General features: G+C 34.9%; 3 protein-coding genes across 3 annotated transcripts; 1 reads left to right on the plus strand and 2 right to left on the minus strand.

Moving 5' to 3' along the window:
* Nucleotides 1–8,161: 8,161 nt before the first annotated feature.
* Nucleotides 8,162–9,998, plus strand: LOC127797551 (ammonium transporter 1 member 2-like). The gene has a single exon (XM_052330544.1). The coding sequence runs from the start codon at nt 8,236–8,238 to the stop codon at nt 9,754–9,756; it is 1,521 nt and encodes a 506-aa protein (XP_052186504.1). The 5' UTR covers nt 8,162–8,235; the 3' UTR covers nt 9,757–9,998.
* A 413-nt stretch (nt 9,999–10,411) lies between these two features.
* LOC127797552 (uncharacterized) lies at nt 10,412–13,952 on the minus strand. Its single transcript, XM_052330545.1, has 2 exons — nt 13,490–13,952; nt 10,412–11,001 (listed from the first exon to the last, which is right to left on the minus strand). Exons 1-2 carry the CDS (start codon nt 13,859–13,861, stop codon nt 10,477–10,479), a joined length of 897 nt encoding a protein of 298 aa, XP_052186505.1. The 5' UTR covers nt 13,862–13,952; the 3' UTR covers nt 10,412–10,476.
* Nucleotides 13,953–17,372: 3,420 nt separating this feature from the next.
* LOC127797801 (hypothetical protein At1g04090-like) lies at nt 17,373–21,438 on the minus strand. Its single transcript, XM_052330948.1, has 2 exons — nt 20,946–21,438; nt 17,373–19,567 (listed from the first exon to the last, which is right to left on the minus strand). The coding sequence occupies exons 1-2, from the start codon at nt 21,052–21,054 to the stop codon at nt 17,967–17,969; spliced, it is 1,710 nt and encodes a 569-aa protein (XP_052186908.1). The 5' UTR covers nt 21,055–21,438; the 3' UTR covers nt 17,373–17,966.
* Nucleotides 21,439–22,922: the final 1,484 nt, after the last annotated feature.

Here is a 22,922-nt window from a genome sequence, read left to right on the forward strand (position 1 = left end):
ATTGAACCGAACTAACTTATAACTTTAATTGAACCAAATTAACAATTTCTACCGATTCAATTCGATTATTTTAGTTTAACCAAAAATGTTGCTCACCCCAACCTTATAATCCTTTACTTTTACGATTTGTAATTTTTAGATGAAGTATAAAATAAGTCACTGTAATTTGACTTTGAGATTAAATTTGGTCACTTCACTTTAAGAATGATAATATATATGTTTTCTTTCAGACTTAGAGTCAAGTTGTCCATTGTATTTTAAAAACTAACAAATAAGTCATTTTATTTTTAAATTTAATGTCAGGTTAGCTATTATTGTAGACTATTTTTTTAAAAAAATTAATAATTTTTTAATTCCATTAATAACATTACCTCTATCCTCAATCAAAATAGCCCCACGCAACTATAAATGTCCAAATTGAATTCCAAATTCATATTCACAAAAACCTATATAGATGCAATTTATCTCTTTTTAAAATACAACGAGATAAGATGTCCTCTTAAGGAGTTTTCCCTGGAGAAAAAGTTCTTTTGGACAACATTGCATGTCCCATTTGGAAGGGCATTGCGCCCTTGCACTTGTGCCACGTGTCCTAGTTAACGAACAACAACTATAAATAGCCTTCAATCCCTCATATTCAATGACTTTTCTTCCTCTTCTTATTCTTCTTCTCAACCCTCATATTTTGAGAAAACCAACAACATAAACTCTCCCAAATAAGCACTTTTTTTCTTGATGACTCTCCATTGCATCCTATTTGATGACTCTCCACTGCATCCTACCACATATTTCTGTATAATTCTTGGGTGTAAGGTGAAATCCCTCACCTTAAGAGCCTCCCACACGTTGCCACACGCACGTGGCAGGGGTTAATCACAGTACAAGACAACGCACTAAGTATGAGGCACAGTGCATGATGCCTACAAGGATCCACCCCCACAGGAGGGTAAAACTCCACACTGCGATTACCATGACTCGAACATGCATAATTGAGTGTAATCTGCTACCTGAGAACCAATCGTACTACGCCCGTGAGGACGCTTCTGCATAATTCTATATGTATCCAGACTTTATCATGGTCTCTTTTAACTTAAACATCAAAAGACATGCGCGTCTCCTAACTTATTTTCTACCTTATAAGTCCTTTTCGAGCCCAACTTCAATTTTTCCGAACAACTTTCTCCCATACAAGTCTTATTGCCCAACCAAGTTCTATTGACTTCCAAAATACTTTTACAATATAAATCTTAATTGTTGTATTTCAATAACAATAAAAATTAATTTACAAATAATATAATGAACTGAGACATATATAAAAGAAAAATATTATATTCATAAATAAGTTTAATAACTAACTTTTATAAAATAAAGTGATACACATAAATTTATAATAATTTTAAATAAAAATATCATAAATTTGTGCCATGTTGGTGTATCATCTAGAGGGGGCATGGCCGCTCAACCACCCTATGACTTCGGCGCCCAATGTGACGTCAGACTGACTGATTCGTTTTAATTAAGCGCCGTACAATGCGTTTTCGTGGTGCGGCCCTCTTAATTACGCTTCCTAATTTTGATTTGGCTGGCAGAATTAATAATGGGGATTAGAAAGAGAAAAGGGGGCTAAATAGGGGTAAGGATTAGTATTATTAATTAATTAATCAATTAATTAGTGAATATTAAGGTTGCTGCCATCATCAATGGAATCGACCTTTGAATCAATCAATCGATTGGTCAGTGAATATTCTGACCATCCCAACCGTCCGACAAGTGTAACTCATTTCTCATCTGTGTTATTGAGTCGGCTCAAATATTTTGTTTATTTTTAATATTAACTATTAAATAGATATACATATATATGTATATATTTATGTATAACATTCAAATAAAATTTTTATGTAAAAGTATACTTATGTCCCTAAACTTGTTGTGGTTCTAAATGTGTATTTAAATTGTGTAAAATCAATTATTTAAGCATTTATCCAACAAATAATACGCATGTATATTGACATGATAATTTTATGACGTCTCTTTTAAGTCATTTCTCTCTTTTTCCAACGTCTTATACATTTTCTTCAATTGGGCTACGTCGGTCGATTGAGTTGGACATATCACAGACATGTCTGAATAGATAGTCACCCCACTGTTTGGGGGGATTGAAGATCGATGAGACAAGTCTAGGGTAGCATTTCTTGCAAGAGACACGGTTGAAGAAAACATAAGAGATGCCATAGAGATAAGAGATGCTAAGAGATAGAGAGTAAAGAAGATGTCGGAGAAAGAAAAAGAATTGAGAAAATGCCAAAAAATTGACACATCAATATGTGTGTGTATCACTTGTTAATTAACTATTTAAATAAATAATTTTATACAATTTAGAGACACAAGAACTACAAAAAGGTTTAGGATTCTACAAGATAAACACGCAAACGTTCAAAGGGGTTGATTGTAGCATTTGGTAATAGTTTTAATTGATTAAAGTTTAGTTTTATTTCTTTAACATGCAGCATACATCTATTATTTATTTAATAGGGGGAATGCTAAGCAATGGTTGACAAAAATTGTCAACTCACCCCCACAGATTACAAACCAAAACCAAGGGGTTGTTAAGCTGAATTAGCCATTCAATTTGAATTTGATTTTTGTAACTAATATTATTGTTGACGTAAAAAGTTGATCATCAACATGTTCATTTAGAGAGTGGAGTAAATGGGTTGGGCCATAAGTAAAATCTTGAAATAATGAACTTATAAAACAAAAATCGTAAGAATTGTCTCAAGATTTGTTAAGAAATAGAAAAGGTAAAGCGAGTAAATTGGAGAATACTTATTTTAAAAGAGAGATCGTTTTCTATTTATAATAATTTATACATAATTCTTTGCTTATGGTTAGATCTCCTTCTTAAATGTTATTCAGGAATTGTGATCTTAGACATATTTGAAGAGATTAGGTTTATCTTTGAAGATCATTTTCCTAACATTTAGGATAAAGGGTTTATTTTTAAATCATTGAGATTAAAATTAGTTGGTAGATTTTAAAAAGTAATATAAAATTATGATCGAGCTTATCGTGTAATTCTGAGCGAAGATCCTAGTCAGATTAGATAGCTCAATTCTAAGTTAATTGATTTACACTTGGGTCTTAGAATCCCTCCTTTGTAAGCCAAGTCAAGCCTAAATAGATCTCAAAACGTGCAAATATCCTGATAATCTATGGTCGAGAGTGGGTTAACACAATCAATTCAAATAAAAAATAAGTTGACACGTGTCAATGGGGGGGGGGGGATAGAATCTCAAGTGTTGTCAATTGATGTAAAATAGCAACTTCATAACATAGAAAGCTAAATTATAATAAAAATATTATCAAGAGATTAGACTTATTTCAAAAGATCGTCTTCTTAATATTTAGGAGAATGATTAATTGATAAATTTTTAAAAATAATATAAAATCAAGATGGTAAGAATTCTAGTCGGATTAGATGGTTTAATTCTAAGTTAATTGATTTGCCTTTGAGGCTTGGAATCCCTCATTCGAAGGCCAAACCAAGCCCAAATGAATTGTAGATCCCGCAAATAGTCTAATGAGTATAATCTTAAGTATTATCAACAATTTTTATTTTTCTTAAATCGTCATTTTAATTTATGTTCGATAACAAGTAGCATTGGGTATTTAAACTCCTAACAATTAGTGTAAAATAGCAAACTCACAACATAGAAAGCTAAATTATAATAAAAATATCAATAAATCTGCAATATTACTTTATATGATATGCTATTTATTGTACATTGCATGACTATGATTGAGATAAATCAATCAAATTTAGTATATAGACTACGATTAAAATAAAATAATTTTAAGTGTTATGTTAGCTTTACATTATTTCTTTTACATTATTTTCTATTCTGTTATGTATCGTTTTGTTTTTTACTCACCTTTCTCTCGAGCATAACTTTAAGAGTTAAAAAATAATTTCTTTTTATAAAAATAACATCAACTCCACGATAAAGTAATTTTTAAGTGTCAAACATACGTCTTTAATTCCAACCTAAAATTCATTTTAGACCCGTTATCTCTTAATGAGATTAGGGTCTTGCATTCTTTCCTATATATATAGAACATTTTTGTACGTAATTAGGATAAAGAGAGATAAAAGAGAAACCATCATACTCAAAACCATTTCATCTTAATGGATTCTCCATTCTATGAATGTAAGTTTATGTTGAATCGCATAAATCTCTTGTATTTTTATTCTTCTCTTTTATTTATACACATATATACATAGAGAAGATTTGAATCATTCATCGCATAAAGTTTATTTTAATGTATAAAATACTAATTTTTGTTATCAAAATTCGATAAAAAAAATAAAAAGAATGACTGAATTATTACAAAAGTTTTACAATTTTAAAAACGTTTTGAGGTCATTTTGTAATATTAGAAAAATATCAAAAATGCATTATCGATTTTGAAACACGTTTCCATCCACGAAAAACTTTTAATTTTTTTTTAAATTTATTATTTATTTTTAATCAATAAGTCATGATTCGTAGACGATAGAACTTATCTCTATATTTGTTTGAATATATTATTGAATCTATATTTATTTTTAAATTTAATAATTATTTTTTATAATTTTTATATCAAAAATTATATTTACAAAAAAGACTTTTATATTTTTTTTATTACACATTTCTCCGTTGTTTCCATTTTTAATATTTTTGAAAAATATCTTCTTTTTTCATTTCCTATCGTATCTATTTTTGTGTAGTCAAAATCGAGATAACAAATATTTAAAATATAACAACGAATTCAAAAAAATAAAATAATAATAATAATATAATTTACTTAATATTATAATAACAAGAAGTAAGTATGTTTAGAGGTTAATTAAGTGATTATGTCAACTGAATTAGTGATTAAAGTAAAAGAGATGAATGAATGAATGAGAATATGTTTTAATTAAGCAATTATCTCACCATCATCTCCGTCACCATGCGCGTGGAAGTGTGTATCAAAGTGGGGCCCACAAAGCTATAATAATAATAATAAAATAAAGGTATCTTTCGAATCACGTCAGGCTGTATAAAAAAAAAATAGTCAAATTTATTATTTTAATTCAATTTTTAGTATTTCTTATTTCATTGCAATTATATTTCGTCAACTCCTTTAAAAATTTTTAGAGATCTGCAGGGTAATTTACTAATTTACCCTTAAAAAATGTTATATTTTATTTCGTCTTATGGTGATTATTAAAATTTTAATTTTATTATAATTTAATCAATTATTAAAAATTTTATTAAAAAATAAAATGCAACAAATATGTAAGATAAACATAAAAAAATACAAAAATAGTGATTGCTAGAGACCTCTTATTCACAAAAACTTCAAAATGGTATTATTTAAGCGTTTTTGAAACATTTTCTACCCCAAAATGCTCAAAAAAAGTCAAAAAAATATTTTTAGGCTATTTTCAAAATATTTTTAGGCTATTTTGTAATACTAAGAAATTATTGAAAATGTGTTTTGAATTTGAAAACGCATTTTTATTTAGCAATAATATTAGAGATGTGAACAATTTCGATTTTGTTGTCTTGACAATCACGTTAGAGATAAAAAATAACTTGTATTTATATTTATTTTAATAGATGATGGAATTTATATTTATATTTAATTAAATAATTATTTTTTTATAATTTTTATATTAAAAATTATATTTATAAAAAATAATATATATTTTTATTTATGTGCTCCCTTGCATTTTTGTTTCTTACTTTTTAAAAAAATTCTTATTCTTTCATTCCGTTTCGTATTGTTTGAGTGCAACCTAACTAGCAATTATCTTTGATAACAACTCATATAGAGTTAGATTCATTATCTTACTTTAGAAATCATTAAGTTAATTGCTAGATCTATGCTTGGAAACACCGAAAGGGTATTGTTTAGTTATTTTTGAAGTAATTTCAATTTCAAAAAGTCCTAAAATACTAACAAAAAATATTTTCAGGCTATTTTCAAAATTTTAAAAAATTTTGAGCTGTTCTATAATATTAAAAAAATATTAAAAACGCATTTCTATTTTATGATCTTATTAAAGATGGGAGCAATTCTATCTCTGTAGTCCTGGTGATCGCATCAAAGATAAAAAATAAGTTATATTTATATTTGTTTGAATAAATTATGAAATTTATATTTATATTTAATTGAATAATTATTTTTATATTAAAAATTATATTTAAAAAATATTATATATTTTTATGTATGCATTCCCCTATATTTTTGTTGCCTATCGTTTTAAAAAAAAAAAAATCTTACTTTCCTATTCCCGTTTCGTATTGTATTCGTACAACCTAACTAGTGACCACCTTTAATAACTGTTAAGGTTGCAATCAAATTGAACAAAATCGAATTTCATTGAGCTTAAGCTCGAGCTTGAGCTCGATTAAGCTGAGAAGAGCGTGAGCTCAACATGGGCTTGAGTTTAGGCTCACCAAGCTAGCTGGAGCTTGAGCTTGGGCTCAACAAACTTTTGGCGAGCTAGAGCATGGGCTTGAGCTTGAATTTGTCAGAATTATATTTAAAAAAAAATGATAATTAGCTATAAAAATAATCAACAAATATAATTTTAAATCGAACTTGATAATCAACAAATCTTAATAGTAAACTAGGTATTAATTGATTAATCTTCAAGTCACTACATATCTTATTATCAACATATTTTAATGAAAAAAGTGTATTAAAGTTTTACATTTATTTTATCATCATCAAAACATTCTCAAAATTAAATTCAATAAAATTTAATGATATTATTATAATAATTTTAAAATTTAATAAATTTATGATAAATAATATTTTTTACAAATTATAAATAAATTTATTAATATATTTATAAACGAGTCATTTACAAACTTCTAATCGACTTTGTTCACGAGTCTTTAATCGAGTCAGCTCACAAACTAATAAGCTGAGTTTTATTGAATTTAAATTTGGATTGTTTACAAATCAAGTTTTAAAATTAAACTCAATCTTATATCTTTTATCTTAATAAATAGACTTGAACGAACTTTTATTGAGACGAATATCAAATTGCTTATGAACGACTTGGCTTATTTGCGACCTTAATTCTGCTAATACAGAATTAGCAGTGGAAGAACCCATCACTAGATTCTTTCTTTTACTTTAGAAATCATTAATTTGTATTCCAAAATTTGTATTTTTTATATTTATATTTACAACGTAATAATATAAAATTTTTAAAGAGAGACTAAATTATAATAAAATTAAAAGCTTAATGATTATTATAAGACAATTTAAAATATAAAAATTATTTTATTACAAAATATAAAATTGAGGGACTAATTATATTATTAACCTTTTTAAAAATGTTACTTTTTTTTTTTTTTGTTAAGTCTTGTTTGGCTGATGATGTAAGATAACGCGGTCATTTCGCTGCCTCAGTGCCTCATATATAAGAAATTTGGAGTCGCTGATAGTGAAATGACAAAAATAGTGAATTTTATATAGAAGTAAATAAAAAAGTTTATTTTTTTTTCAATTGACGACGCAAGATCCAATTGCAGTCATGGATCCCAAATTGATGTGTTTGTTTTGTATTTAATTTTTATTTAAAGAAACAAAAATTGAGTTAGTTATTAAAAAAATATCAAATATAATTAAGAGTAAGCATTTGCTATCGTTAAAATTGAATATATAGAAATTGTGTTAAAAACTAAATTGAACGGATTAAATAAATAAAAAAATATGAAAAAAATGAATTGACAAAAAAAAATTCCAAAGATGAAAAAAAAAAACAGAATTGAACAAATTGAAAAAATAAAAATTTCGGTTGATTTTATTATTTTGATTTTTTCAATATCAAAATCAAAATCAAATCAAATTAAAATAATTAAAATTAATGAATTGGATAACCGAACCAAAGGAATCTTATAAAAAATTGAATCAAATTAATAATTTTAATTGGTTGGATTCGGTTAATAAATATAATTATAATTATAATTATAATTTATCATCAGTTGCATGATGGATGATTAAGTGATTGCGAGTAGCACGATTTTATATATATTATTATATTATTATATTCCCAATTTGTCTTCTTCGCATCTCTCCGCTTTATAAATTTCTGTCGTACATTCACAACCACAATTACAATTTACAAAGAAAGAAGAAGCTGACTTTCCAAATTCATCTCTCTTGACTCTCTGTGTAGTGTGAGTGATCATGGCGTCTCTGAGCTGCTCAGCCTCAGACCTCGTGCCACACCTGTCCGGAGTCGGCAACGCCACGGCCGTGGCCGACTTCATCTGCGGCCAGTTCGGAGCCGTCGCCTCCAAGCTCTCCGACACTACCTACGCCGTCGACCACACCTATCTCTTGTTCTCAGCCTACCTGGTGTTCGCCATGCAGCTCGGCTTCGCCATGCTCTGCGCGGGCTCCGTCCGAGCCAAGAACACCATGAACATCATGCTCACCAACGTCCTCGACGCGGCCGCCGGCGGTCTCTCCTACTACCTCTTCGGCTTCGCCTTCGCCTTCGGCTCCTCCTCCAACGGCTTTATCGGCCACCATTCCTTCGCCCTCAAAGACGTCCCCTCCGCCACCTCCGACTACAGCTTATTCCTCTTCCAATGGGCCTTCGCCATCGCCGCCGCCGGCATCACCAGCGGCTCTATCGCCGAGCGAACCCAGTTCGTCGCCTACCTCATCTACTCCTCCTTCTTGACGGGCTTCGTCTACCCCATTGTCTCCCACTGGTTCTGGTCAAGCGACGGGTGGGCCAGCCCGATCCGCTCCAACGGCGACCTCCTCTTCAACTCCGGTGTCATCGACTTCGCCGGTTCAGGCGTGGTCCACATGGTCGGAGGCATCGCCGGCCTCTGGGGCGCCTTGATTGAAGGCCCAAGAATCGGCCGGTTTGCCAAGACCGGACGGTCCGTGGACTTGCGCGGCCACAGCGCATCGCTCGTAGTGCTCGGCACGTTCCTCCTCTGGTTCGGGTGGTACGGGTTCAACCCGGGTTCATTTCTCACCATCCTGAAATCCTACGGTACGGGCGAGGCTTATTACGGACAATGGAGCGCCGTGGGGAGGACAGCTGTCACGACAACATTGGCCGGGTCCACAGCTGCTCTGACTACCCTATTTGGGAAGCGACTATTGGCGGGCCACTGGAACGTCACCGACGTGTGCAACGGCCTGTTGGGGGGCTTCGCTGCGATCACCTCCGGGTGCTCGGTGGTGGAGCCGTGGGCGGCGATCATCTGCGGCTTCGTGGCGGCGTGGGTTCTGATAGGCTGCAACAAGCTCGCCGAGAGGTTCGAGTACGACGACCCGCTCGAGGCGGCGCAGCTCCACGGCGGCTGCGGCGCGTGGGGTCTGCTCTTCACCGGATTGTTCGCGAGGCAGCGTTACGTGTCGGAGGTGTACCAGCCGGGCCGGCCGTACGGGCTGTTTATGGGCGGCGGAGGGCGGCTGCTGGCGGCGCAGGTCATCCAGATTCTGGTGATCGCCGGGTGGGTGTCGGCGACGATGGGGCTACTGTTCTACGGGTTACAGAAGCTGAACCTGTTGAGGATTTCGAGCGAGGATGAGATGGCCGGGATGGATCTGACGAGGCACGGCGGCTTTGCCTACGCGTACCACGACGAAGATGATCGGTCGAACCTTCCGCCGGGGCTTCAAATGAAGAAGATCGAGCCCACCGACTCGAGCTTCACGCCTGAGCATCTGGCGACCGTATGAAAAACACCGTTTATTTTCTGGGGAAAACACTGTTTAGAAAGAAAAGGACAAGAAAAAGCTTTTCTCTCTCTCTCTCTCTCTCTCTCTCTCTATATATATATATGTATTGCAGCAGTGTGAGATTTAAAGAGAGTTACATTTAGTGACTGCAGGATCTTTGTTTGCCAGATGGTTTGAGGATGTTTATAAGATTGCTGTGATGTCATTTATCGTTAATAAAGTAGATTGTTTGTGGGAGAAAAGGTGTTGTTGCAGTAATGGAAGCCATGAACAGAGACCTTGGGAAAGCGACAAAAGAGAGAGAGTAGATATTGGTCTGGAGAGAGAATTGGTTTCAGCATGTGCAAAACGGCATCCAAATCAGAAGCATCTCGTTGAAGACTTTTCTTTGGCCACCGGCGAATAGGAATCTGGAACAAGCCAATAAGGGACAGTGACAAAGCATCTGTTCTCTATACTGCAGAGCTCTGTCATGTGTGTCCATGGATGGGTGGAGTTCCTCCTTATCCTCCCACCCCACAACCATGACTTGGATCAGGGTGACCAGCAAGCATTGTCTGGCTTGTTACAGACACTCCCTTTCAATTGGGACCAGTCAATCGATTCAGTGGGTAGAAAGTGTTTTCATCCATTTTCACATTCATAGATCTCTTCCTTAATTTGGAGCCAAATTTCTTTCTTATACTTTGTTTTTGGGCATTAAGAAGGTACAGCGTTATGTTACAATAGCCTGGTCCATGAACCCAAGAAGGGGAAAACAGCAACCAGCAATCTCAGCAACAATGGTCTCTCTCTATTTCTCACTCTCCTGCTCAGTTTACTTCTCTTCTGTTGTCTTGTTTCCTTTGCCTTTTGAGCCGGTGACCCGTTATAAGACCCAGCTCCCTCGTCTAGTGCGTCCCATCCACCGAAGCTGGAGGGTGGTCTCCTCTGATCTCGGGTTTTGCTAGAAGAATCATTTCCTGCTCTCCATGACTGGTAGTTCTCCCTGGCCTTGCTAGATCCTATGTCTTCCTTCTCCTTGTTCATGCCAACATCACTCGCAGTTCTAGCAAAGGGTTTTGCCTTGGTCCTGCGCTTGGGCTTAGGTCTGCCTCTCGACCTGCCCCAGAATGCTTCGGTTGCCAGAGAAACAGCTGACTGAGCTATTGGAAGCACCAACGCCATGAAAAAGGCATTCGATCCTGTGCCCAGCAGCATTGATATGGCAATGGCAGGAACCATCCAACCGAAGGCGTTCACAACCTGCAGTGGGTTCTTGTCATGTTTTGCAGCAGATTTTGATATGCAAGTAAAAGAATGTTTCAAGATGTTTTTGGCATTGAGAAATCGTTCATTTAACACAGGCAGATCCTTACTTTTGAAATTCTATTTGTCCGCACACAGTTGGAACAGGAAGTCAGGATCCAATAACCGCCGGAGAATAATTCACAAGTCGGTTTAACTTCGCAAAATTGTATCAACAACATGTAATTGCATGATTGCTGATTGCAAAAAATGTGTCACGGCTATGCTATTTAAAATTTTTGCTTTTGCTTTACTGCTAGTATTGTTAATTGCTGTTACATTGTGATTCCCTTGTTTTAGTTATTGTATTTCAATTTCCAGCTGTCAGTCTGGAAGAATCAAAAGGCCAGTGTGAGGCCTTAAGAAAAGGACAAAAGAATCTGTTGTAACCATTGGAAGGGGGTGTGGTCTACTGCATCGCACCCACCCAACCGAGTATATTAACCCTTCCAACTTTGTGGGAGAGGTATGAAAAATCAATAGAACTTTTCTCAATTGCTCTCCCTCTACATTCTCTCTGTTCTTGTCTTTTTCTCTTCTCTTTCTTTCTCTCTCTCCCTTTGCTCTTATTCTGTTCTGCCCTTGAATCTCACTGATTCAAGGTAATTAACATTGTCACACCGAGACAAAATGTTATCCTTAATGGTAGCAGCAGCAGCAAGTACATTCATTTCACCTCCGCCATTGCTACATGAATTACATATATCACACTGCATCTACTTCAAGTTCACCTCAGACTTGTTCATGTAGCATGGTCGGACTTGCCAGTAGTCAAGTAAATTCATGAGCTGGAAACTACTGTGCTTTTCTCTTTATGTGTATTACTAGGTGGTGGTGGTGAGCTTCAAAATTGGTTATTTACAAAAAAGAAGAAGAGGATTTCACGTCTATTTGATCTTTGAGTTAAACAACATGTATAACGTCTACATGTAAACGTATACAAAATTGGTTCATGATGGTTGAGGTTTTCAAAATTGGTTGTGCTTTTCTTTGGTTGTTTGCAATGACTACATTTATAACGTATAATGAACCTTGTAAAATAGAGCAGTACTTTTTTCTCTGCATTTCTAGTTATAGTCCAACTCTACTAGGGTTTTATTCGAGGGGGCAACCAAGTTGGTGCATTGAAGGAAGCTTGAAGACCAAAATGCGAAGAGCCTATTACGGGGAAAAAGGGTGTTTCACTTGGTAATTGAGGATCAACTGGCAGCAGCTCCCTTTACAGAGGCAGATATCCCAAAAGGAAGTAGTGCTTGTGGAGGCAGTTTTCTGGAGTATAAAGGATGGTCCATCAATGGGATTATGGCTTGTGATTGTTGTTGTATTAGGAACGGATGGCTACTTTGTTATGTTGTTTCCTCCATGGCAGCTGCACTGACACCGAGACGAAGAGAAGGCAGTTTGCATGCACAGATCTCCAATCACTTTTTATGAGAGAAGACGGGATGGAAAGCATAAAGGTAGCAGTCTGAAGATGAGGAGCAGTTACTGACTTATGTTAGATTAGAGCTTGACGGAAATTCAAGGTAGGCAGAGCTGGACTGAGGAGTACCAACCAGAACTTCCTAGGGGGTTTCGACATGGATACAGAGATGACAATACAAAGGAATTGACGAGCTGGATGTTCTTTTACCAGTTAGCTGCCCTCCCTTGTGGGACGATCCTGACCAGGAACCAACAGTTTCCAAATGTCTTTTAAGATTAATTTCATTTTATTGTTTGTTGTTTGGGAAAGGGGTTGGGGAAAGTTGCAAGAAAAATGATGTAATGCAGCATATACTTCCCTTCTGGGAGAAGATTTACATGTTGCACGATGCCGCTAGCGGTAGATGATGGTCAGAAAGTAAGAGGACGGGAAGGAAAATGGGGAATGGACAGGTAGAAGGAAGGATAAGGGATTAAATCAGTTAGTTTGTGGGTTTATTAGCAGGCTGTATTGGCTGGGGGAACTGAGGGGGAAGATACAATGTTGAAAATTAAAGATTTATTCTGTTATGGCAGCATTCTAGAAATTGAATATTTTCTCATGAAAAGCAAGAAACTCGCATGATCCAGATAAGAGGAAGCTCGTAACGCATCAATTCCAAATGGGATAACAAACTTGACGGGCATCTCGAACATGAACAACAAATCTTGAGGGGTTTACAGAGTTGAAGATCTTATTTCTGAAACATTTAAAGTGAGTAGATTAGCAGTTGGCAAAATTGCTATTGGGGATAAACAAGTATCGAATTGGATGATGGAATTAATGTTTTGCCTCATCTTGCTTGTTCTCCAGAATTCAAAACCCTAATTAACGGGTTATTCTACAAGCTCAGCTAGATTATATCTTCAAATGGATTCAGTACCGAGCAATCATAATTTTATCCTCATTCTTCAAATTGAATTTTCATGGCAAAAACAATTCCATCACTAGAACATCGAAAATTGAGATATGTTTCAGTACCTTGAAAATCCAAGACGGGTCAATATAATCTTCCAGAACCCCAAACCCTACTTCGTCCTCCTCGTTGTCCATCTCCACTGTATCATCCGACCACCAGACTCTCTTCTTCGCACCGCCTCCAAAACTGAACTCATCGTCTCCGTCGCCGGCAACGAACTCCTCCCGGTCAAGATTGAATCTGAAGCGTTCGGCTCCGCCGTGGCCGTCGTAGCCGGCAAAGCGACACCGAGTGCTGTTTGGGCGTCCAGGACTCGTAGTAGTAATAGCCTTGTTATAGAGAGGATTGAAGTGGTTTATCATCAGAAGAGGAGCCGCCGCCGCCGCCAGTGGGGTGCCGGAGCTGGGGAACTGAAGCGGGTGACCCGTCCCCATTTTCTGGGACAGGGATTGCAAAGCGCCACGCTGCCCCTATTTTCTGGCGAAAATTTGATTGGAAGGCAAGGAAAATGGCATAGAAAATTTGGGCCAGAGCTCATACCGTCCCACCATCCATAAAATTTACTGTTTCTCTATTTTACAATTTTAAGTAAATAAATAAATTTATCACCATTAAAATTTTGAGGGTCAAGCCTTCAAAATAGACACAAATAATTACATAATTTAGTAAAAAAATAAAACTTAACCCATAATCTTACGACATCTCAAACTCTTAAATATGTGCGACAAATTATTTATACTAACACAAGAAACCCTTCCTCCCTAGTTACTCTCAATTATTTTACCTCCTTATATATAAATTATTTATATAAAATATAGTTATTATAATAACAAAAATATTGCTACACATCAATTATTTATACACTCTGTTTTGTTAATAAAAAAATCATTTTCCATTAAAAAAAGTGAAGAGGGTACGTAGGCCCTCATTTACCTGTCTTACCTTTCATAATCCTTTCCTCCTTTATATTCACTCCTCTTTCTTTTTCTTCTTCTTCTTCTCTTCTAAATTGCAGAGACCTAATGAAGATGATGATGATGATGATGGTGATGGTGATGGTGATACTGAGGGATCAGTTTGAAGGAAGATTAAGATGCCATTTATGGGCAGCTGAGAGTGGGAAGCAACCAAAGCCCAAGGGATGAGATGAAGCAATGTAATCTCCTTAGGCAAGTCTGATTCTTGGCTCTTCATTTCTTTCCTCCTACTTCCTTCTTTTCCTTGTTTGTTTCCTGAGAAAATGAAGGAAAGTGACAACCACCACCACCACAAGATCTGTTCATTGATCATGTCATTAATTTCCCACCTAAATCTAACTCAAAGTCTTTTCTTCTCATCATCTGTCTCTCTCTTGCTCACTGCAAATTAGACTCCAGAGTTGGATTGATCTTGATTTGTTCTTTGTTTTTATGGGAAATTCAATTATTGCTAGTTCTTTTTAATTTTTATTTTGTTTTTGAGAAAAAGAGTTGGCATAACGACTCGGTTGAAATTATTTGTTTATGATTTATGTTATGTTTAATTTGTCTAGTTATAGAAGATTAAAAATAATTAGATACCTTAAATAAACAATTTAAATTATAGTAAACGTATCGTGACACTATTATCCGTTGAATCTACTCTATTTTTAAATAATGATTATGCTCAGAGCCTTTCGGATCAAGAAAAATAATGTTTTAGGTGCAAATTAGCTGTTAATTAGAAATATAATAATGAAATTGTCCCATTTGGTGGCCCATTAATATTTTTATAAAATCTTTTATTTTTGGGTAAATGACGCTTAACACCTTATGTTTGGCAAAAAGAAAGTAACACCCTTAACGTTTAAGAAATGACAATAGCCTCCCCCATACTTTACAATTCTAATTACACTTTTCTTTTAGCCAGAATTTAATAGTTTGTTGATCTGTTTCTTTCTCTTTCTTTAGTTTGGCGATGAATAAACCATTATCAAATTAGGGAGAAATATACCAACAAACAATTATTTTTTAGCTAGTTTGCCATATGAGAAGGAAAAAAAATAATAAGAAAGAAATATGAGAACATATTTGTTATATTAAAATTTTTAACATCTGTAAAATAACAAGAGAAAATAGTGTAGCAAGAGTTACAAAGTCAAGGGATATTTTTGTTATTTCTCAAATATCATAAATGCTAATAAAAAAAGTATTATTATTATATTAACTTATGTTGTATGAAAATAGAAATGCGAAATAAATACGATACAAAACGAAAATGAGGAAACGATATTTTTTTAAAAAAAGTAGAAAATGAAAATATGGGAAAACGTGTAAATAAAATGATTTAAAAGTTATTTTTAAATATAATTTTTAATATAAAAAATAATTATTAAATATAAAAATAAACGTAAGTTTCATAATACATTCAAATAAACATAAAATATAAGTTCTATAATTCATAATCCATGATTTACTAATTAAAAATAGACAATTCAAAATTTTGAGTTAGAGACAAAAAAAATTCTTCAGGACAAAAATAAGTTTTTAATATTAAGAAACGACTTTGAAACATTTTTAAATTTGTAAAAACGGCCTATAAATATTTTTTTGGTGTTTATTGGCATTTTGGTATAGAAAATGTTTTGAAAAAAAATCAAAATGACACATTCAAAGCGTTTTCATGTACCATAGACATTTAATTTCGTTAAAAATAAACAAACATGGCTCAATTAATAGAAAATAACAAGTAAGCAAAAGTGTTGAAAAAGGAGGGATATGAGGAATCAATTGACACTTATCAATTGGTTTGTGAGTCATCAGCTGCACAAAGAAACAAAGGTTGTAAAGCCATTAAAGAAGACTTGGATTGTTTGTTTTAAGTGGGAGTTTGGAAGAAAATAATTGAGATGAAAAGGGATTTAGATTTGGACAAAACAACATTGAATCCACCCATAGATCTTTTCTTTATCTTTTTGCTCCTCCTTTAGCAATCTCCACTATTAGTTTGGACCCCTCTTCCTATCCTACATTAGTGTTTGGTCAATTCCACTTTGGATTGATCCATCCTTTCAATTTCCTTTTTATTTTTTTGAGAAAATTATATCATTTTGAAGGATAATTATTTATCAAAATTGAAGTGATGATTTTATTTTTATTACGTAATTTTTACAAAGATTCAATATGGTGTAAATTTAGTCTTTTGACGTTTTCGTGATTTGTTTGAACAAGCTATTAACAATATTAAAAAAGAATAAATCCTTTATAATTTTGATTAATATCAACATATATTAGTATGGAATCAACAACATAAATTTTAATTCGTTAAGTCATCTTTACTCACGAATTTATCTTTTGTCAAAAACAAGTGGGAAAGAAATTCATTAGCATTGCTTTCCACCATTGACAAACATAAAAAAAACAAAAAATCACAAAAAATTGTTGATCTAGCAAAATTAAATTAATTTGTTGACTCTCGAGTGAACAAAAATCCGTCCAAAAAAAGTGCTAGGATAGAATCATGCAAACTAAAAATAATAAATAGAAATTACAAGAACAATAACGAAACGTAAAAAATTAACGTGGTTCGAATCAACCCCTTGTGCCTATAATCCCACCACAAGGGGACAATTCATTAGCTAAAGGAACTTAACCCACAACTTTAGATAACTGATTAGACCACACCAAAACTTTGATTATCAAAATGTGAAACACGAGTGACAATAATTTAGATGTCTCTCTTCACGAATTACTGAGTGGTCCACCAATCATTGAACCAAAACTGTCTATTTATAGGGGGATCAAATCATAATTACAACAGAATAATGTTTCCCACACCTATCATAATTCTCTAATTAAATCATTATTTGATAAAGATTATCTAAAAGATATTTTTTTCATCACATTAATCTTATTAGATAAGATAACAATTTTAACCTGAGTCGTCATCCAAAGAAAAAAAAGCACTTAAATGCCCAACATGCAAACAAAAGATGGAAGCTCTTGTGTTAAAGAGTGTTTCCAACTAGAGAGAATGGAAGCTCTTTGTTTCAACCTCTTCTTCAGCACAAGTACAAGCGAAGAACACTTGATCTTAAGCCACAATAATACCAAATGGGAGACCTCAGGCTCAGCAACGACCATGCCGTGCTGCACAGTCTGAGACATACAAGATGTAGATACACAGACAGACAGACAGACAGAGACACAAGCCTCAAGTACTCGTAAACAATCCCTCTATATACAATGCACATATTATGTGTGTTGATAACACAACATGCTCAGTGATTGTTCTTGCGGACATGGATACAAGATATGCAAGCTACTTGCACACTATAACAGCAAGAGCACCTCCTCCCTCCAACCGAACCAATCCCTGCAACTAATAAGCAGATCGATACTGGAGAAAATAGGTGCAGAAAGAATGGCGACTTAGTGCTTCCATTGTGTTTTACTTCATTCTACTAACCTGTGGGGCACGATGTTTTGTATGCATGGAGAATAGTTTGAATGAAGATTGCAAAATGGGCTGAGCTTACAACAGAGTGGCATGAAATTTTGGGTGTAGCAGGCTGCTGCAGGCCTAACATCTTTCATCCCCAATCCAGTTATCCTTCTCCTTTGGTCCTGTTGGCCCTTCCTCGCCATAGATCTCAGTTGGAAACAATTCGAAGAGGGTCTCTGCTGAGAATCGAAGAAACATGGGGAAGTGACTGATAATCTTGTCGAGTTCAGATCGCGCATCATAGACGATGGTAGGACCCCACTCTCTCATATACTGTAACCAGTGTGGTTCAGTTACAGCTTCATTTCCAAGATACTCAGCTGCAATTATCTGATACCTGGTACTAGAATCCACATAATATTTGCTCTGAGCAGTATCATTCCTCACTCCTATGCTGAGTTTTGAGGACCCCTGGATGTAGGTGCCGGGGTGTGGGAAGCTTGCGTGGCCACTTTTCGATGAATAAACGATTGGCTTATTACCGTCAATGAACTCCAAGTCAGAAGCATCCACCCATCCACCACCACTGTGCTCGGAGAAGTACACACTCCAAAGCTCTCCAGTGAAGTTGCTCACGCGAAGTGTAAAATGCTCCCAGTCGCCGACATGCTCACCTATTCTGCGCAATTCAAGATTTAGTAGGCCAGCTTTGATGGTGGCTGGTCCGTTGAAGGGACAAAAGACCCACATGACAATATCAGTGAAAGTTCCGCCCAAAGCTGGTTTTACATGAACATAGAGCTCGGCACTCTCCATGTTACCCTTTTTGAGATAATTTCTCTGATCATCATCTTCTGGCAAGTCTATCCAATACTCCCCGTCATTTATTCCACCACTAGGCAAGTTTGAACCCTTGTAATCAATACGCAGTCCCTTGGCTCTATCGATTTTGTACAGAAGTGCCCCATTTTTGAAAAACCATGCAACCGAGGAGGGCAAAAACTCCTCATCCGGATGAAAGAAAACCGTAGGTCCATAATGCCCGATAAGAGAATGAATTTGGTCCAGGTTTGGCATTGCACATAGAGAAGAATCGAGATTCTTTAAGCATGCTACATTTAGCAGCTCTCCATAACTGTCGTAAGTAGTGCAAAAAAATGTCCCGACAGAAACGCCTCCGGCAAACATCCCCCTTCTGATCGGTCTCATGCTCCAAACTTTGAGCGAGGGCTTTAAAAATCGTGAATCTGTCACCATCATCATCTCACAAGTTTCACTAGTCTCTGTAAGGTCTTCTCTGACACATCTAACTTCTTCAATCGCAGGTTCATCTGGCTTGTCGGACACCACAAAACCCATTGGTTTATAACCAGCCGGTGCTTCAGGCAGCCAAACGTATCCACAACAACTGTAATGGGAATCTGTACTCCAGACTAATTTATAGCCGAGAGGCTTTCTAAGAGCAGGAGAGAGTGATGTAGGATCACAGATACAGCTAACTTTTTGTTCAGTTGCAGGAATCTCTCGGGCTACAAGAAGGTAGCCTCTCAATGGCTGGTCATTGGGTTGGCAGTAGTGACCGAGGCTGAAAAATCCATCGGGGATTTCTGCAGGTCTATAAAATGTGACTCCTTTCTCTTTTCCCCGCAGATGGTTGAGGTTCCATATGCTCTCAAACTTAGTGATTTTACGAACTTCTATTTCTCCTAGGCATAAAGTCCCCGTAGCAAAACCTTGACCTGAGAAATTCATTCCATAAATTGATTAAGGTTAGCAAAAGTAGCCCGTTATATCAACTAAAATGTATCATATCGTGAACAATCACGATGTTATTGAAATAAACCTCCCAGTCTAAATGATCAATTCTTCTATTGATAAAACAAACAAATGTACTACAAAAGAGAGAAAGTGTGCGATAAACTTTGAGGATTTGCCCAATGCAGCTCCTTACTAAATATTGAAATTTGCTATCCATGAAAATGCCAATATTCACCGTTCAGAAGATGAATCATTGATAATTCATCGAAAAGTTAACACAAATTCAGACAGAATCAATATATTTCTCATCAACTCTAAAAGGCCTTAGATATATCAACCGCAGAGGCGCTTACTGTATTCTTATGAAAATAAAAACAATCTCTGAATGCTTAGCCGTAGAGTTTCATCCAAATATTTGAATTAGAAAGAAAAAGTAGGGACACATCTCAATGTTAGCAAAGGCACATGATGGAGGCAACAAGCATTGTAACATTCAATATTTCTTTTGATCTTGGAACTTCTCAAATTCTGTGAGCTCGGGCATCAAAGACAATTAACAAATGCAGAAACTCGAAACTTTTGCCGAGTCCATGAAAGCCTCCAGCAACAGATTTTGGGTGTTTCAACAAAATTTTTGTATTACTCCAATGACTTTGAGCAATATTGGTATAAAATACAAAAGGTTAGATTAAGGGCCAGTCATGCCCTTCACAGAAATGAATCTGCAACGAGTACATGTTCAGCTAACTGATGGTTCTTTTTATTTTTTGGGGAGAGGGTTAATAGTGGTAATAGGAGATCTTCATGCATTATTATAGAAAATCTATCTTGAGGAGCTACATAATCATTTAAAAATGATGAAGAAAATGAATATTTACAACATCAAAGAGGGGAAAACAGAGAAAAGACATGGAAAATGAATATATATATATATACATATATATACTAAAAAAGGCATATTTCCAACTTCAGAAATCAACCACCTAAACCATAACCAGATTATGTTCAAGGAAGCCTGCCTGAAAATGGAAGAATTGCAGAAAAGAAACCCCACTGTCATGATTGACAACAGTAAACAGAGAGAGAGAGAGAGAGAGAGAGAGTAGATTAGATCAAAGAAAATCAAGCTAATATGCAGAATTCGTGTCTAATTAGCCATAACACAAGAAAATTTCTAGTCAAAAGATAGAGAGCCGAGAGAGAAAATCTTTCCAGAAATCATCAAAAGTCACCAAACAAAGTACCCAGAGAAGGAGAAGACGAACAAGTTGAGAGCAACACGAATCATGTAAAACCCAAGAATCGTCTCCCAAAGATGAGAAATTTTGGAAATAATGAAAAGGGCAAAGACATATAAACCTGGAGGCCATTGAGGAAGGGGCGAAGGCAGGGAAAAGGGCTGCGGTTGAAAAGGGTAGTCGTCTTCTTCTGAGCGCCTTTTCCAACTGAAACACTCACACCCAAACATCTTCCGAACCCAAATTTCTTCTTCTCAATCTCTTGACTCTCTCTCTCTCTCTCTCTAATGGGCTCTGAAATTTGGGAAGAATTCGCCGTACATGAAATTGAGAGAGAGGAAAGGGAAAGGCAAAGGCAAAGGCAAAGTTCCTCTCCTCAATCTATTTCTTTTCAAATCTCCATCCCAATCATCACCAACCTCAACAAGAGGTATCAACTGAACAGAGGAAAGGTCAAAGCAGAGTCCTGTCTCTCCTCTCCCCCCACCCCCTCTAAATCACTCTCCTAATTATAATCAAAAGAATAATAGAAACTAGCAAGCAGCCAAGAGCCCTCATTTATTTGGAGTTTGGAACCTTTTATAAAGATTTCCAGAGAGAGAGAGAGGGGGGGGGGGCGGCTTATGGTTGAGGGAGAGAGAGATAATTATATATGAAAAAGAAAGCTTCTTTCAGTGATACAATAGAAAAAAGGTCGTTGCAGATGATAGCCAGTTGCCTTCTTCTCTGTGTCTTCTATTTCTTTCTTTAAATTTAATTTAGTTTCAGCTCCATCTTCATTGAAAAATTACCCTTTCACCTTTCTTAAATTCCAATTTCACACCCTTACTTTCACAAATTATATAAAACTAAGCATAAATATTACGAAGAATTAAACTCTCGAAACCAGAATTGCATATAAGAAGACATTTATCTTGTATTCACTATGACTTATTCATTAGGGCTACGTAATATTTCTCGACCCTTAAATTTCTTAAGATAGTACAAATAATTCATTGCACATATTTGAAAACTTAGGATATTACGAGACTATGGGTTTGAATATATTTTTGTATGAGATTATGTAATCTTTTATGTAGCCAAAGAGTTAGACTTTTGACTTTCGTAGCGTGGCAAATCTGTTCATTCAATGGAATAGTTGAACTATGAATTATAAAAAATATAAGATAAGTTTTAAGTAAAAAATTATCTATAATTGAAAGATTTCTTAAATTTCTCATGTTATAAAAAAAATATTTCTTATCTCTATAAATTTGTGTGCAATGAGTAACATTATGTATAGTGGTGACAAAATAGGTTGGCGGGTCATAATCATGCATTGTCGAGACACACGTATAATACGATTATGACAAACACAAACACAACACGATTAACTAATCATGTCAAAACCCTTAACTCTAACATGGATATATTTATTAAATGGGTTATACGACACAATATGTTTAACCCGTTTAACAATTTATACATCAGATCTACTAATTATAAATATTAAATTATAATCATAAAATTTATGAATACATAATAGTTTTTTTAATATTATAATTATTTTTAATTTATTTTTATAAATTGATCTTAAAATGTGTCATTTTGTGTATAATCGTGTTCACGTGTTCAGATCAATCCACTAACTCTTTTTAATTAAATGTGTCATTTCATATATAATCGTGTTAACGTGTTCGGGTTAACATGTTAACCCGTTTAAACAGGTCATTACATATCTAAATGGGTTAGACGGATTGACCCGCCTAAGACACGAAAATAATCGTGTTATAAATCGATTGACCCATTTATAACCCGAACCGATTAACCCTAATGCTAACTCGCTTAACTCTATGTCGTTTCGTGTCATGATAAAAATTGCTAGCCCTAATCATGTATACAAAATCTTTGATATATCTCTATTTCATTAATTCTTTTTCATTTAAATCTAGAGACTTTTGCAAATTTTTTTAAATTTTAGTTTGAATAAATTTCTTGGAAAATTTTCGAGTTTAGTTTCCATGAGTTGTCACATCATGTAATAGGAGGGACATTTTTGTCCTTTTGCATATAAAGAGGATATTTATCAAGGAAATTTTGTGTAATTTAGAAAAAATAT

The sequence above is a fragment of the Diospyros lotus genome, chromosome 3 (assembly GCF_014633365.1).
Source record: "Diospyros lotus cultivar Yz01 chromosome 3, ASM1463336v1, whole genome shotgun sequence".
Taxonomy (NCBI): domain Eukaryota; kingdom Viridiplantae; phylum Streptophyta; class Magnoliopsida; order Ericales; family Ebenaceae; genus Diospyros; species Diospyros lotus.

What these genes read in the sequence shown, in the direction of transcription:
- LOC127797552 (XM_052330545.1), bottom strand. Translation starts at nt 13,861, where the DNA reads ATGGGGACGGGTCACCCGCTTCAGTTCCCCAGCTCCGGCACCCCACTG. An exon ending in ACCCGTCTTGGATTTTCAAG is followed by an intron (nt 11,002 to 13,489) that starts GTACTGAAACAT and finishes AACCCACTGCAG; the next exon opens with GTTGTGAACGCCTTCGGTTG.
- LOC127797551 (XM_052330544.1), top strand. Translation starts at nt 8,236, where the DNA reads ATGGCGTCTCTGAGCTGCTCAGCCTCAGACCTCGTGCCACACCTGTCC.
- LOC127797801 (XM_052330948.1), bottom strand. Translation starts at nt 21,054, where the DNA reads ATGTTTGGGTGTGAGTGTTTCAGTTGGAAAAGGCGCTCAGAAGAAGAC. An exon ending in CCTTCCTCAATGGCCTCCAG is followed by an intron (nt 19,568 to 20,945) that starts GTTTATATGTCT and finishes TGAATTTCTCAG; the next exon opens with GTCAAGGTTTTGCTACGGGG.